The sequence below is a fragment of the Salvelinus fontinalis genome, chromosome 42 (assembly GCF_029448725.1).
Source record: "Salvelinus fontinalis isolate EN_2023a chromosome 42, ASM2944872v1, whole genome shotgun sequence".
NCBI classification, from domain to species: domain Eukaryota; kingdom Metazoa; phylum Chordata; class Actinopteri; order Salmoniformes; family Salmonidae; genus Salvelinus; species Salvelinus fontinalis.
In genome coordinates, this window is record NC_074706.1 from 23369916 (window position 1) to 23385224 (window position 15309).

Consider the following 15309-nt stretch of genomic DNA (forward strand, 5'->3'; position numbering starts at 1 on the left):
GTGTACAAGGTTTTACTGCAGGAGAGTTACAAGGTGTGTTGAATGAAATAGTAGGCCTGGTGTAGGATCAGTGAGGGTCAACGTAGTGGACTTAGTGGTGGTGTTTTTTTAATGAAATAGTGGTATATAGGTGAAGAGTTAGTTTGATGGTACAATTTTCCCTTTCCTTCTTCCTTTTTGTATCACTCAATTTAACGTGATCGCCCACACTCCCGCACAGTAGGTGGCGTCATGCACAAACAATGTGCGAACACCATGATACCGAAGAAACAGAAGTAGTGTAGTGAACAAATACAATTTCCACGTTAGCGTTTTTGTTGTTATTTAGACCTTTATTAACACTTTGGAACTCAAAATACATACGAGCATCATAAACGTACCTCAGGTAGTCTTTACTTCGCGTTGGAGACGAAACTTGGTTTATTCTAGGTAACGCTAGCTAGCTGCTAACCTAACGATGGCTAACGGTATGGTTTTTCACACTCAAATAGCCTCCATTATGGAGGTGCTAGCGAATGCAGCCGTGTCAGAGATCTGTAAACTCGTAGATGACGACTATGCAGTGTTTCGTTTGGAAATAACTCAAAGCCAGAAAGAAAACAGGGGATTGCGGAGGAAACTACAGCTACTGGAACTGAAGGTGGCACGGGAACGCGCAGAGAGGACAATACGAGAGCGCGTCCTCGCCAGTCGTCCCAGTAGTGTCAAGATTCACGACCGAAACAGCGGAATGGCAAGAGGTACAATTTGCAGAAGGTGGAGGCTGCGGGGCTGTTGCACCGTTCTCCTCTGCATACGTGTTCAGATGTGTTACTCAGAATTGTGTCTTGGTTAGTTTTTGAATAGTACGCAATACTGACCTTTGTTAAGCTAGCCACAATAAGGATTAGCCACACGAGTGGAACTTTAATTTCGCCTTCAAAGTAAAATTCCACCATTGAAAGTGATGCAAATGGTTAAAATCATGGAGTCATGGCATATTTGGAATAGATCATGCTACAATGTTTTTTTTCTTCTGACAAAGTCAGAATGTCAAATTCAACTAAATACAATAATTTGTTATTTTAACACAAACACCTCACTATAAAGCCTATTGTACGTATTGACATTTTATATTGCAATGTGGCTCATTTCAGTGGTTTCGAAGTCTCGCAATAAAATCTATGACACTAATATGTGTGTAAAGTCTTCAGTTATGTTATGTGGGCATCACTGAGTGGGCTGATTCTCCATTTCATGGACCCAGAATCCATAGGTAAGGCTGTACAGTGCATATAATTATGCCCCCAATGCAATTCAAGTCTAATACATCCATAGTGATGTAATTTTTTTTATTATTGTCTTTTGTTTAATTTATATGACATTCCAATCTTGTTCAGCAATAGCTAGTCCAAATATGGCATGATTCTTATGTATGTATCCGTTTCCGTCACTTTCAATTTTTTATTTTGAAGGCAATCCACAAATTCCACATAGGTGCAATAGTTCCCCTTGCAATCTTGCAAAAAAAAAAAAAATCGCTATTATTTGACCAGGCAGGTCAATTAAGAACAAAATCCTCTTCCACAAAGACCATGTCAGAATAGTCATTTTAGGTATGAGGAAACAGAACGTTTTAAGTATGTACATTTTCAAAAATCGAGTTTGATTTAAATGTACCATTTTGTTGACGATTTACAGTAGTGAGTGCATACTTATTCATACTTTTTTTTGTACTGGACGCCCGTGGGAATCCAACCCAAAACCCTGGCGTTACAAGTGCCATGTTCTACCAACTGAGGTACACTGGACAGCAAATGCTAGTATGTTATACTCATGTCGCCATTTCATCTAGTAGAATTCACTGCAGACTTTTGTGGAAGACTCCCATGTGTTTGACATATGCTGATAATTAAAGGTGCAATATGCAGAAATCCTTCCACCATTTCCTGGTTGCTAAAATTCTAATAGTTCGCCCAATTTCAGTTTGTTACAAAACAAGCATTCATTGTGTAGAGAATCATTGTAACATCTAAACCGAGGTTAAATATATTTTCCATAACCAAAAATATTGTATTTTCAGCTGTTTAAAGCAAAAGACGTAAAAACTAAACTTAAGAATGGGAAGCATAGAAATGGCACACATAAAACAGATCTACCGCTTCTTAGACTTGCTTTCAATGAGTGACAGATCTATAACACATTTCTATGTGAATTTTGTCAGTCCACAAAAAGTTACATGTTGCAGTTTTAAAAATGGGAATGTGCTACCGAAATGAACAAATGGTGGGAAATAGCGCAATTGCGTATTAGATGACACATTCTCATTATAGATGAGCCTAGTATGTTGGTATTTGTTGCTTACTGCATTCGTTTTTACTTAGTAGTTCTAAATAGAATGTAGTATGATTAGTACACAGTATGCCGTTTAAGTTGTAGACAAGCCAGATGACACAACCAGTATCATATTCTAACCAGATTCTTGATTTACTGAATTTCTTATTGTCATACTCAATAAAAAAAATGTGATGCATGGAATACAATCAATCAATAAATAAATAGTATATCAAGAAGTTATGTTAAGAAGTATTACCTTACATCCTTGTCAATTGTAGACTCTGGGCGTGTCTGAATAATAGCATATTACATACTTAAACTGCATAGTATGTACTTATCGTCTTAGTATTAAGCACGCACTGTTTAGTAAAAAATATTCAGTATGCCATGGCTGAAACTTACTACTTTTGGTGCGTTCAAGACAACTGGAAACTTGTAAAAAAAAACGAGGTCAGACTGGTAAAAAAATAAGAGTTACAGGGTGTCGGCCTGGTGTAGGAGACAATAGGGTCAAAGTAGTGGAATGGGGTTGTGGGTTTTAATGAGTGTAGGGCAATCAGAAGGGTGGTTCTCTTTCCCCTTTTGTTTCACAAAGTGAAAACACAAAAGAAGAAGCCCTTTCACTATAGCGGAGTGTTGATGTTTTGGGCTAATGTTAGCTAGATAAGTAGCATGCACTCAAAGACTTGGCCTCCATTGGAATGACCTAGGCAACTATCGCTAGGCTACTTATGACGATGTATTACGTTTTTTTGCTTTTGATGAACTTTGAGATTGTAATGAAGAGAGCTATAGAAATTAAATTAATTATTATTCTACCAAAGATATTGTATTTAGTTTAGTAGAGCAAAAAGCTGATGAAAGGCCAAGAACCCGACACGCACTCTTCAATAAAAAAAAAAGGTGATACTAGCAAGTGTGCGTGGGTTTCTATTTTTTTAAACGTATCAACTGTTTACCATGCACCTGCAACAAAATGGCTCAGATGTGCGAGTGTATAAAAAAAAAAAGTATGTTGAAAGTAAAACACACCAACAGTCGATGTACAAATATTTTCTTATAAACAAGAAACACTTCAATGAGAAGAGATCCATGTTGGGTAAAAAAAAAAAATCTCACCAAAAACAGTACAAAATTAATAAATAATAGCTATGAAACAAAATACCTAAAACTACATCTTATTAATGGCCATACTTTCTCCAGCATCCACATCTGGAGCCCACAGCTACACCTAGGGAGGATGAGGAGATGATAACCGGTAGGGTGATGGAGTGGCAACACCCTAGCACCAAATCCATCACCGAATACCACTTCCAGGATGCGGCTGTGTCCTCCCGAGTCAGCACGGACTCCATATTCCTGGAAAAATATGGAAAAGGATAGATTTCAGCATCAAATATACTACATATAAAGCCCTGTAAATGATTGTGCTAATTGCAATACATTTCTCTGTAATACTTCCACCTTTCTAACATGTATGTCTTCACATTTACACTATCGGTAAAAAGTTTTTAGAACACTTACTCATTCAAGGGTTTTTCTTTTTACTATTTTCTACATTGTAGAATAGTAGTGAAGACAAACTATGAAATAACACATGGAATCATGTAGTAACCAAAAAAGTGTTAAACAAATCAACATATTTTATATTCTTCTAAGAAGCCACCCTTTGCCTTGATGACAGCTTTGCACACTCTTGGCATTCTCTCAACCAGCTTTCCCTTGGAATGTTTTTCCAACAGTCTTGGAGTTCCCACATGCTGAGCACTTGTTGGCTGCTTTTCATTCACTCTGCGGTCCGACTCATTCCAAACAATCTCAATTTGGTTGAGGTCAGGGGATTGTGGAGGCCAGGTCATCTGATGCAGCACTCCATCACTCTCCTTCATGGTAAAATAGCACTTACACAGCCTGGAGGTATGTTGGGCCCTTGTCCTGTTGAAAAAGAAATGATAGTCCCACTAAGCCCAAACCACATGGGATGGCATATCGCTGCAGAATGCAGTGGTAGCCATGCTGGTTAAGTGTGCCTTGAATTCTAAATAAATCACACACAGTGTCACCAGCAAAGCACCCCCACACCATAACACCTCCTCCTCCATACTTTACGGTGGGAAATACACATCCAGAGATCAACCGTTCACCCACACCGCGTAGCACAAAGACACGGCGGTTGGAACCAAAAATCACATTTGGACTCCAGACCAAAGGACACATTTCCACCGGTCTAATGTCCATTACTCGTGTTTCTTGGCCCAAGCAAATCTCTTCTTCTTATTGGTCCTTTAGTAGTGGTTTATTTGCAGCAATTTGACCATGAAGGCCTGATTCACACGCTCTCCTCTGGACAGTTGATGATGAGATGTGTCTGTTACTTGAACTCTGTGAAGCATTTATTTGGGCTGCAATTTCTGAGGCTGGTAACTCTAATGAACTTGTCCTCTGCAGGAGAGGTAACTATGGGTCTTCCATTCCTGTGGCGGTCCTCATGAGAGCCAGTTTCATCATGGCGCTTGATGGTATTTGCGACTGCACTTGAAGAAACTTTCAAAGTTCTTGAAATGTTCCGTATTGTCTGACCTTCATGTCTTAAAGTAATGATAGACTGTCATTTCTCTTTGCTTATTTGAGCTGTTCTTGCCATAATATGGACTTGGTCTTTTACCAAATAGGGCTATGTTCTGTATATCACCCCTACCTGGTCACAACACAACTGATTGGCTCAAACGCTTAAGAAGTAAAGAAATTCCACAAATTAACTTTTAACAAGGCACACCTGTTAATTGAAATGCCTTCCAGGTGACTACCCCATGAAGCTGGTTGAGAGAATGCCAAGAGTGTGCAAAGCTGTCAAGGCAAAGGGTGGCTATTTTGAAGAATCTCAAATGTAAACAAATCAAAATATATTTTAACACCTTTTTTGGTTACTACATGATTCCATATGTGTTTTTTCATAGTTTTGATGTCTTCACTATTATTCTACAATGTAGAAAATAGTAAAAAAAAATATAAAGAAAAACCCTTGAATGAGTAGGTGTTCTAAAACTTTTGACCGGTGTAATAGATGGAAAAGTGTTGTTGCTTTCAGAGGACAGGGGTACCTGTACCAACTTTTGATTTCTTCAACCATGCAGGTGATGACTGCCCCTCCAGCTCATGCAGGTGATCCTGCCCATAGATCCTGAAAAGTTATAAGATGAAGTAAAACATTAATCAAAACATGAGCAAAGTAGAGCTGTGAACTTTCTGTAGATAGTTAGTCGGAAGTTTACATACACTTTAGCCAAATACATTTAAACTCAGTTTTTCACAATTCCTGACATTTAATCCCAGTAAAAATTCCCTGTCTTAGGTCAGTAGGATCACCACTTTATTTTAAGAATGTTAAATGTCAGAATAATAGAAGAGAGAATGATTTATTTCAGCTTTTATTTCTTTCATCACATTCCCAGTCGGTCAGAAGTTTACATACACTCAATTATTATTTGGTAGCATTGCCTTTATTGTTTAGTTTTGGGTAGCCTTCCACAAGTTGGGTGAATTTTGGCCCATTCCTTCTGACAGAGCTGGTGTAACTGAGTCAGGTTTGTAGGCCTCCTTGCTCGCACACGCTTTTTCAGTTCAGCCCACAAATTTTCTATAGGATTGAGGTCAGGGCTTTGTGATGGCCACTCCAATACCTTGACTTTGTTGTCCTTAAGCCATTTTGCCACAACTTTGGAAGTTTGCTTGGGGTCATTGTCCATTTGGAAGACCCATTTACGACCAAGCTTTAACTCCCTGAATGATGTCTTGAGATGTTGCTTTAATATATGCACATCATTTTCCTACCTCATGATGCCATCTATTTTGTGAAGTGCACCAGTCCCTCTTGCAGCAAAGCACCCCCACAACATGATGCAGACACCCCCGTGCTTCACGATTGGGATGGTGTTCCCCTTTTTCTTCCAAACATAACGATGGTCATTATGGCCAAACAGTTCTATTTTTGTTTCATCAGACCAGAGGACATTTCTCCAAAAAGTACGATCTTTGGCCCCATGTGCAGTTTCAAACCGTAGTCTGGCTTTTTTATGGCAGTTTTGGAGCAGTTGCCTCTTCCTTGCTGAGCGCCCTTTCAGATTATGTCGATGTAGGACTCATTTGACTGTGGATATAGATACTTTTGTACCTGTTTCCTCCAGTATCTTCACAAGGTCCTTTGCTGTTGTTCTGGGATTGATTCGCACTTTTCGCACTAAAGTGTATTAATCTCTAGGAGACAGAACGAGTCTCCTTCCTGAGCGGTATGATGGCTGCGTGGTCCCATGGTGTTTATACTTGCGTACTATTGTTTGTACAGATGAACGAGGTACCTTCAGGCGTTTGGAAATTGCTCCCAAGGATGAATCAGACTTGTGGTCTAAAATGTTGTCTTTTGATTTTCCCATGATGTCAAGCAAAGAGGCACTGAGTTTGAATTTTCCAAGCTGTTTAAAGGCACAGTCAACTTTAGTGTATGTAAACTTCTGACCCACTGGAATTGTGATGCAGTGAATTTCAAGTGAAATAATCTGTCTGTAAAAAATTGTTGGAAAAATGACTTGTCATGCACAAAGTAGATGTCCTAACCATGTAACAAGAAATTTGTGGAGTGGTTGAAAAATTAGTTTGACTCCAATGTAAGTGTATGTAAACTTCCGACTTCAACTGTAGCTAGACTGCTACATACTTTATCAAGTTGCTGTGTTTGCCACTGAATTAAAAGTTTGGTATTGTCATCAGACCCGGCAACAGTTTGAACACAGGCCTGGTATTTACAACAAGTAGCTAACTAGGCTAATGTTAAATATGAAGTTGTTGCTCAACAGCAAGCAAGTAACCCTGTAGGTAACGTTACTGTTCTAAACAGTTATAACTTCTAGTAGCTAGCTAGTACACCGGTAGACAGGGCATTCGCCCCGGCCTGTCCAGCGCGGTTTTCTTGCAGTTCTGTTAAAGATATACTTCTCCTTAATGCAACCTCTGTGTCAGATTTCAAAAAAGCTTTACGGAAAAAGCACACCATGCAATAATATGAGTACAGCGCTCAGACACCAAAACAAGCCATACAGATACCTGCCATTTTGTGGAGTCAACAGAAGTCAGAAATAGCATTATAAATATTCACTTACCTTTGATCTTCATCAGAATGCACTCCCAGGAATCCCAGTTCCACAATAAATGTTTGTTTTGTTCGATAAAGTCCATCATTTATGTCCAAATACCTCCTTTTTGTTTGCACGTTTAGTTCACAAATCCAAATTCATGAAGCGCAGGCACCCTTAGTCCAGACGAAAAGTCAAAAAAGTTATATTACAGTTCGTAGAAACATGTCAAACGATGTATAGAATCAATCTTTATGATGTTTTTAACATAAACCTTCAATAATGTTTCAACCGGACAATTCCTTTGTCTTTAGAAAGGAAAAGGAACGCAGCTAGCTCTCATGGGCGCGCGCCTGACTAAGCTCATGGCATTCTGCCAGACACCTGACTCAAACAGCTCTTATTCTCTCCCCCTTCACAGTAGAAGCCTGAAACAAGGTTCTAAAGACTGTTGACATCTAGTGGAAGCCTTAGGAAGTGCAATCAGACCAAATTTCTACTGTATATTGGATAGGCAAAGACTTGAAAACATCAGATTTCCCACTTCCTGGTTGGATTTTTTTCTCATGTTTTTGCCTGCCATATGAGTTTTGTTATACTCACAGACATCATTCAAACAGTTTTAGAAACTTCAGAGTTAGCTAGCTAGCAAGGAGGACTCCGGTGTACAGGAGATGGGGGTGATAACGGTAGCTAGCTAGGACATTGGTAGACAGTGTGAAAACTCAGATATACATTTATTTCCCTTTTGACCCACATTTTAATTACATAAACAAATCAGGGAAAATCCAGAATATCAATGGGATGCTCGATGGGGGGGCGTTCATGCAGGAACCAATGGGATGCTCTAGGGAGGGGAGGAGGGGGTTCCTGCAATGCCCACATGCAGGAACGCCCCGAATTGCGGATCGCAGTCACACGCTATTGAAAGGCACAGCAGACAGCAGATCTGTTTTCAAAGATGTAACATTACGATGATACATTCGTAATCATTTCAAGGAAAACAAAAACTACTTATATTTGAACACCACCGCAGAAGCTTCACTATTCCCCCTCTTCCAATGCATTGTGGCTGTAAAATTCCTGAAAGGTGTGCAACGAATTCTACAAGATGAAGAGCCGAAATGAGTATAACATCCTGGCATTTAAAGCATACTCGATTTTAGAAAATTCACATAATTTAAAACGTTCTATTTTTGCATTACTCAAACGGCCTACTATTTAGGACGCAAGTATGGGTATTCGGCACGGCGTCTGTCAATAGTGTACAATATAGCGTGAGCATTACCTAACCTAACCACCCCTTTCCCCCAATCACTCTCAGGTGAAGGATATCTCACTGGAGGCGACAGGAGCTTTGTGAAGCCAGCGGGACATAATGTGTGGAGAGATGACCAAAGCATAGCAATTGAGGCGAGTGGAACCTCAACCCAGCAAGTTATTGTCATAGTGTGACATAAAAAAAATCGCAGTTCATCAAATGTGGCCTGTTTATTTCAGAAAGGCTCCCCTCACCTATTCACTTGCTTACATGTACATGCTTATTTTTCTGCCATAGGGGAGCTTGTTAGACTTCCCAAGACATTGTTATCCAATTCTACTCATGTACCGGTAATAACCTCCTCTCTTCTTGTGTCAGTCTGCAGATGCAGAGGCTGCAGGTCCTGAAGGATTGTCTCTGGTCAAGCAGGAGAGAACTGAAGGAGAGGAGGACCCACAGCACAGCAGAGACATTCAGACTGGAGAAGTGGCTGGAGTGGCGCCACCTGTAGCCACAGAGGACCTTGCGACTGCTGCCGCGCCCCAGCCCAGGACCCAACGCAGAATCACGGAGGTCAGTGGAGTGCCGAACGCCGTCCTCAAGTCAGAGACAGACACCGAGACTTTAACTGTAACACAAAGGCTCTTACACACAGGATCTGACCACAGATCAGACCCAGAGAGACTGGGGCAGGGGCCATTGGGCTGTCCTGCTCCCGGCTCAGAGTATTTACTTTACGGTAACCCAAGCCCGAGGACGGTTCATTCCCATCTGGACTTGGGTGATGCGTCAGAGACTGTCAATGATCCGTCTTGTTTTTACACTACAGAGATGGGCCCTGGCAACATGCCCTTGGGTTTAGAGACACAGACTGATCTGTCTAGAGCGGAATGGAACCGGTACAGTAGTAGTGTATACTCTGAAGGGAGCCAAGATAAGAAAGGGGAGGCTATAGTGGTAGATGAGGTGACTGTGAAAGTGGAGGGTGACGCTCCTCCCACCTGGAATGCAGATCGTCTCCTAGGAGACGGACACTCACAGGGCAGAGTTTTCTTAGATTACAGGGGAAGCTTAGAGACAAATCTAAATGGCGCCACCCACTCCCCTTTACATGCATTCAGGGATCGCGACCCAGTGTCCACATCAACGACACCTTCCGATTCACAAGGCTGCGTTCTTTTCGATCAGGTATTGAACTCAAATGACCAAAGGGCCAAGGCTCGGGGAGGGGGAGCAACATCAGGCAATAGTAAAGAGAAACGGTTCCTCTGCATGTTCTGTAACAAAGGCTTCAGCTGCCCCCAGAAAGTGGAGATCCACCAGAGAGTCCACACAGGGGTGAAACCCTTCAGCTGTACCCAGTGTCACATGAGCTTCGCCCAGGCTGGTGACCTGAAGAGGCACCAGAGGGTCCACACAGGGGAGAAACCCTTCAGCTGCCCCCAGTGTGAGAAGAGGTTCTCTCAGGCTGGTGACCTGAAGAGGCACCAGAGGGTCCACACAGGGGAGAAACCCTACAGTTGTACCCAGTGTCACATGCGCTTCGCCCTGGCTGGCAACCTGAAGATGCACTTGAAGGTCCACACGGGAGAGAGGCCGTTCGCCTGTAGGCATTGCGGGAAGAGGTTCTCAGAGAGGAGCTACCTCAGGATACACCAGCAGAAAAACCATTCCACTCTGTAAATTAGAAAATAATTTCACTCGATAGCTTCTGACATTTAGATCAAACCCTGCATTAACCCCCCAGCGTGAGTTTTTTTTTGTTATGCGCGTGATGTCAGAATGCACTCACTAGCTAGGTTTCCATACCAATTGGCAACAGATTTTCATGCGAATATTCTCAAATCTGCATAAAAACAATGTGCACATATTCCCACCAGAAATGTTTCCATCAAATCAGTGCGTGATGACGTAGTGCACCCAAAATTTACTTTTTCGATTAAAGTTTTCATGTACCTAATAAAAATATAAAGATCAATGTGTTTCCGTCGCATTTTCAACTCTGATAGTTTTGTCATAAACTGTTGTGTTAAATAGCAAATGTGTCTAATCTGGTCTTGGCACTTGCACTTTAGCCAACAGCTCGCAGATACAATACGGGTAGGCTGTGGCTTGTCTAGTCTACATGAGATTATTATGGATAACAGCAAATATATTTGTCAAACGGGAGTCAATTATCGATCATCATGTCACAGAATAAGACCCTCTGTATTTATTGGAAAGCAGCATCAAGCTCATCACCATGCACTTTCACAACATATTTCATCTGAAGCCTAATAAACTGCATGGTTTCTCAAGTCGTAGTGGGAGGACCATACACCATATCATGCGTGACTCCAAAGTTACTTAGATATGGTGGTTATTATATCAATATTTGCACATAAAGGCGTTTTCACCGGCATTTCCCGTGTTATTAATTTTACCGACACAAAGATCCCTCCATGTCGAAGGAACAAATGATCTGTCGGCATTTAAAAAAAAAAAAAGACACATTTTTGGATGGAAACGTAATTGGTGTTCCAAAATGTGATTGTTATGCAACAGGACAGTTAACCCACGCTGCCTGCTAATTATCTATAGGCTGTTTCAACTGGTCAATTTCAAATTATTTTCAAACAGTTTGAATTCAGGTGTGTTCCAATTCCTTATTAATTCACATAAAGTATCCCATTTCACTGTGGAGAATTTACGTTTGATGCACTACGATGAACCCGGACAAACTTCTCTCTTCAATGAGAGGCCAAGCACTTCCCCAGTGTTTCCCCCGGTCACGTATGCAGACATTTGAGCATCTCCGATCAGAAGAGAAATGCTAACTTTTTCCTCCTGATGCCTGAATTACCTTCATTGTTGTTTTCCTTACAAATAATAACGTTGGACATGTGTGCGTTTCTATCAAAGTAAGTGACTTATTACATTATAGGTTGTGTATCGTGTTATGTCATTTCTACTGTAGCACACCGTATATATATATATGTCTCTTACGTGTGTTTTACAGAGAAGTATTAGCTTGTGTTGTATCTTTTGAAGCTGCCCTGGCCTCATGGCCTGTCTATTTTAGCTCTGCTGGGCCCTGCCTCCTTGTGGAGCGCAACAGTTACTGTTATTCATATGTGATTTTGTCAATGCAATTTATTACTTTTATAGCAGGGTTATGTTACTACTTTAATTTGTTTTATTGCTATATCCTGATGCTGTATTGTAATTAGTAATAATTCCTCTTTATTCTGTGCTTTCAGAAACCACACACAAACATTATTTGCCAACATCATAACTGGAACTTTCTTGCTGACGATTAAGGCCAGCAACATACCGTTTTAAACAGACACTCCTTTACAGTTTTACTTGGGGGAAAAACAGCAAGAAAAGACTGACAACTTATTAATATGCATAACCCATATTTAAATATTCATGTCGTGATTTGAACTGCATTCCCACGAATCCACCCCTAAAGTCATAGTATCATGGCATGTCAGCTAGTAATTGCAGCAAATGTGCTTGAGTGTATGGTACTCTCCAAAGCATGGTGCGACACAAGCTGAACACGTGTACTTTGTCAACAACCTCTGCTTCCTTCTCATGGTGCCAGTCAGATTTGCAGTGCCTCCGTGTGCGACTGTCTTGAGCAGCAGTTTGAAAGAATGCCTTGTCTGCAGCAGGACAGCCCCCAGTGGAGGTTCTCTCTGTACTTTTGGTAGGTAATTACCTCACCTATGGAGGATGAGGGAGTGGAGAGGTGGGTGAGAGAGTCACTTTAATTTTAGAACTGAACTATGTCCATTACAAAAAAAAACTTGTTCAATAATCTCACCTGTTATCTGGTGGTGAACTGTGTGGCCATTGAGGACAGCAGTGTCAATCAGATGGAAAAAGATCTTATACCACTTGGTAGTCTCCTGAGCGCATTCCACAAAGCTGATTATCATGTCTGTCTTATCCACTGCCCCCATTTTGAGGTTAGTCAAGCTCAGTCTGGTTTGATCTTACTCTCTCCCATCAGGTGGTCCACCTTCCCTGTGGCCGACAAGGCCGCTGTATAGACAGTGGAGAGGACATGAAGGTCATCAAACAGCAGTGCCAGGAGTGGTGAAATGGCTCGCGGCCTTCCAGCTACCACAGACCTCTTGTACTTTATCTTCGTCGGTCTGCCTCCATCACCACCAGCATCTTCAGAGGGGCATGGGACTTTGTCGGTGAGCAAGGGGTCCTCAGATTTAGGGTTAATGGCCACAAGGATGGGAAGCAGACCCTCACCATCAAAATCTGATTTCTGACTTTTACTGTCAGAATTTCCACATTTGTGAGTTGTCTCCTTTTGAAAGATATTGCTAATGCTACAGCTTAGCCCACTAGCTACATACATAAACAAGACTGAATGGCTGAGTGAGTGTCAGAGGTTACGTGATTGACTGCTGGCACGTGCATCAATAAATGGTTTGTGTGGTAATAATTAATACATTTACTGGTGACATCATGCATTCGATTCTTGCATAAATTGTAATGGACACGCGTGTAAAATACTTTTTTGAAGGTTGTACTGATGAGCTAATGCTAAGCCATGTTTGTTGATGTCATACAATGCATTATAAACGTCTGTCAGACCAAAGATGTTATACCAAAACAAGGTGAAGGGATGGTTCACTCATCTTTTGAGTAAACTTACGGAAGTGAATGGCGACGGCAACACTACCCACCGTCGGATTACCAAAAATGTTTATAACTAACCCAAGATAAACCACAGCCTGTCATTTCCAATGGAAAGAAATGAGTCAGTGGGCAGAACAAGCAAGGAGAGGCGCGTTCAGCATGTATTTGCATATTACCGTTAGGGAACGCCTACTCTGAAGTGCGCATGCAATAACTCCATTTGACCTTGCACTCCTCAACGATGACATTTTTAACACTTTGGCAAAGGGTAACAGCTACAATACTTAAGTCCACTATGTTCGTAACAGATTCTAGTTTTGGGAACAGAAAACTGTATTGAGATCAAATGTTTCATAGATGAGAACATTTTGCAGAACGTCAGACAAAATCCATCTTCTCTCACTATAAGTGGATGCTTCACATTTAGACATCCAGTGAAATATCTGTCTCATTGTTCTGTGGGAATACTTTTGACTTTTAGAATCAAATCAAGCTTTATTTATATAGCAGATTTCAGACATGAATGCGATGCACTGAGCTTCACAGGAAAAAACTAAAACTATGAAAATGAAAACTGAAATATTTACTACACAACAAACATGAGGATAACAACTAAACGACTAAAAAGCACCCTAAGGAAAAGCAAAGCTAAAAAGGTGTGTTTTAAGATCTCTTAAATATGTCCACAGTTTCGGCCGCCTTCGGGTTCTCTGGCAGGCTATTCCAGAGGCAGGGGGGCATAGAACTAAAGGCTGCCTCTCAGTCCTAGGCTTTGGATAGTTAAAAAAGGCCAGTGCCAGAGAATGTGAGGGACCTACTGGGTACATAACTCAAAAGCATGTCTTATATGTATTGGGGTGCACAATCGTCGATTGATTTAAAAAAAACAATAGTTTGGTTTAACAGTACAGATTGATCAAGATGGCGAAACAAGTACAGGAGCAATTCAGTGGGTCGGACATGAGGCGTATGTGGAAGGGTCTCCGGATTACAAAAAGAAAGCCGGTCACCAACGCCACCCTACCGGACGAGCTAAAGACCCTTTTCTCAAGATTTGAGCAAAATGAGCTGTTGAGGAGAGCCCCCGATGACAACGTAGGCAACACACACAGTCTCCACTGAGTATGTATGTAAGTCCTTCAAAACGTGTTAACCCTCGCATTGCTGCCGGCCCAGACAGCATCTCTAGCCGTGCCCAGAGCATGTGCAGACCAGCTGTTGTGTTTGCTGACATTTTCAATCTCTAACTCAGACCTCTATACATCTTTGTTAATCCGACGGTGGGTAGTTTTGCCGCCGCCATTGTTTGTTTTTTCACGTCAACCAATGATACAGGCCTCTATACCTGCTTCAATGTGTCCACTATCATCCCCATGCCCAAGAAAGGGAAAGTAACAACTGAAAGACCACATCACCTCCTCCCTCCCCGACACACTCAACCTCCAATTTGCTTGCCTACCGCCCTGACAGATCCAGGGAGGACGTAATCGCCATTGCACTGCACACTGCCCTTACCCACCTTGACAAAAGGAATGCATATGTGAGGATGCTGTTCATCGACTGACTAACGCTCAGCCTTCAATACCATAGTGCCAATAAGCTCATTAAAAATCTCACTGCCCTGGGTCTGAACTCCTCCATATGGACCTGGGTCCTGGACATCCTGACAGGCCGCCCCCAGGTGATGAAGTTAGGCAACATTAGCTCCTTGCCACTGATCCTCAAAACAGGGGCCGCACAAGGGTGTCCTTAGTCCCCTACTGCATGGACTGACACAGTTCCAACTCCATCAAGTTAGCTGATGACATGACAGTAGTAGGCCTGATCAACGACGAGCATACAGAGAGGAGGTAGGCACTCTGACGGAGTGGTGCCAGGTAAACAACCTCTCCCTCAACGTTCGCAAAACAAAGGAGATCATTGTGGACTTCAGGGGGAACCAGGCTGGACACGCCCGTC

General features: G+C 41.7%; 1 protein-coding gene across 3 annotated transcripts; it reads left to right on the forward strand.

Annotated features, from left to right (window-relative positions):
* On the forward strand, positions 1–13165 carry LOC129841197 (zinc finger protein with KRAB and SCAN domains 8-like). Of its 3 annotated transcripts, none has more exons than XR_008757288.1 (4): positions 1–740; positions 8767–8855; positions 9082–12397; positions 12704–13165. XR_008757288.1 is itself a non-coding variant. In XM_055909356.1 (3 exons), exons 1-3 carry the CDS (start codon positions 458–460, stop codon positions 10384–10386), a joined length of 1677 nt encoding a protein of 558 aa, XP_055765331.1. In that variant the 5' UTR covers positions 1–457; the 3' UTR covers positions 10387–13165. The 3 variants fall into 3 exon arrangements, 1 of the variants encoding a protein (XP_055765331.1); XR_008757289.1 differs by having other exon boundaries at positions 9082–11603; positions 11943–13165; XM_055909356.1 differs by having other exon boundaries at positions 9082–13165.
* The last annotated feature ends 2144 nt before the right edge of the window (positions 13166–15309 follow it).

Bases quoted from the DNA above. Each gene is read 5' to 3' on its own strand.
- LOC129841197 (XM_055909356.1), top strand. From the start codon at position 458: ATGGCTAACGGTATGGTTTTTCACACTCAAATAGCCTCCATTATGGAG. The intron at 741-8,766 runs GTACAATTTGCA...AATCACTCTCAG, and splicing joins AAACAGCGGAATGGCAAGAG to GTGAAGGATATCTCACTGGA. The intron at 8,856-9,081 runs GCGAGTGGAACC...TTCTTGTGTCAG, and splicing joins ACCAAAGCATAGCAATTGAG to TCTGCAGATGCAGAGGCTGC.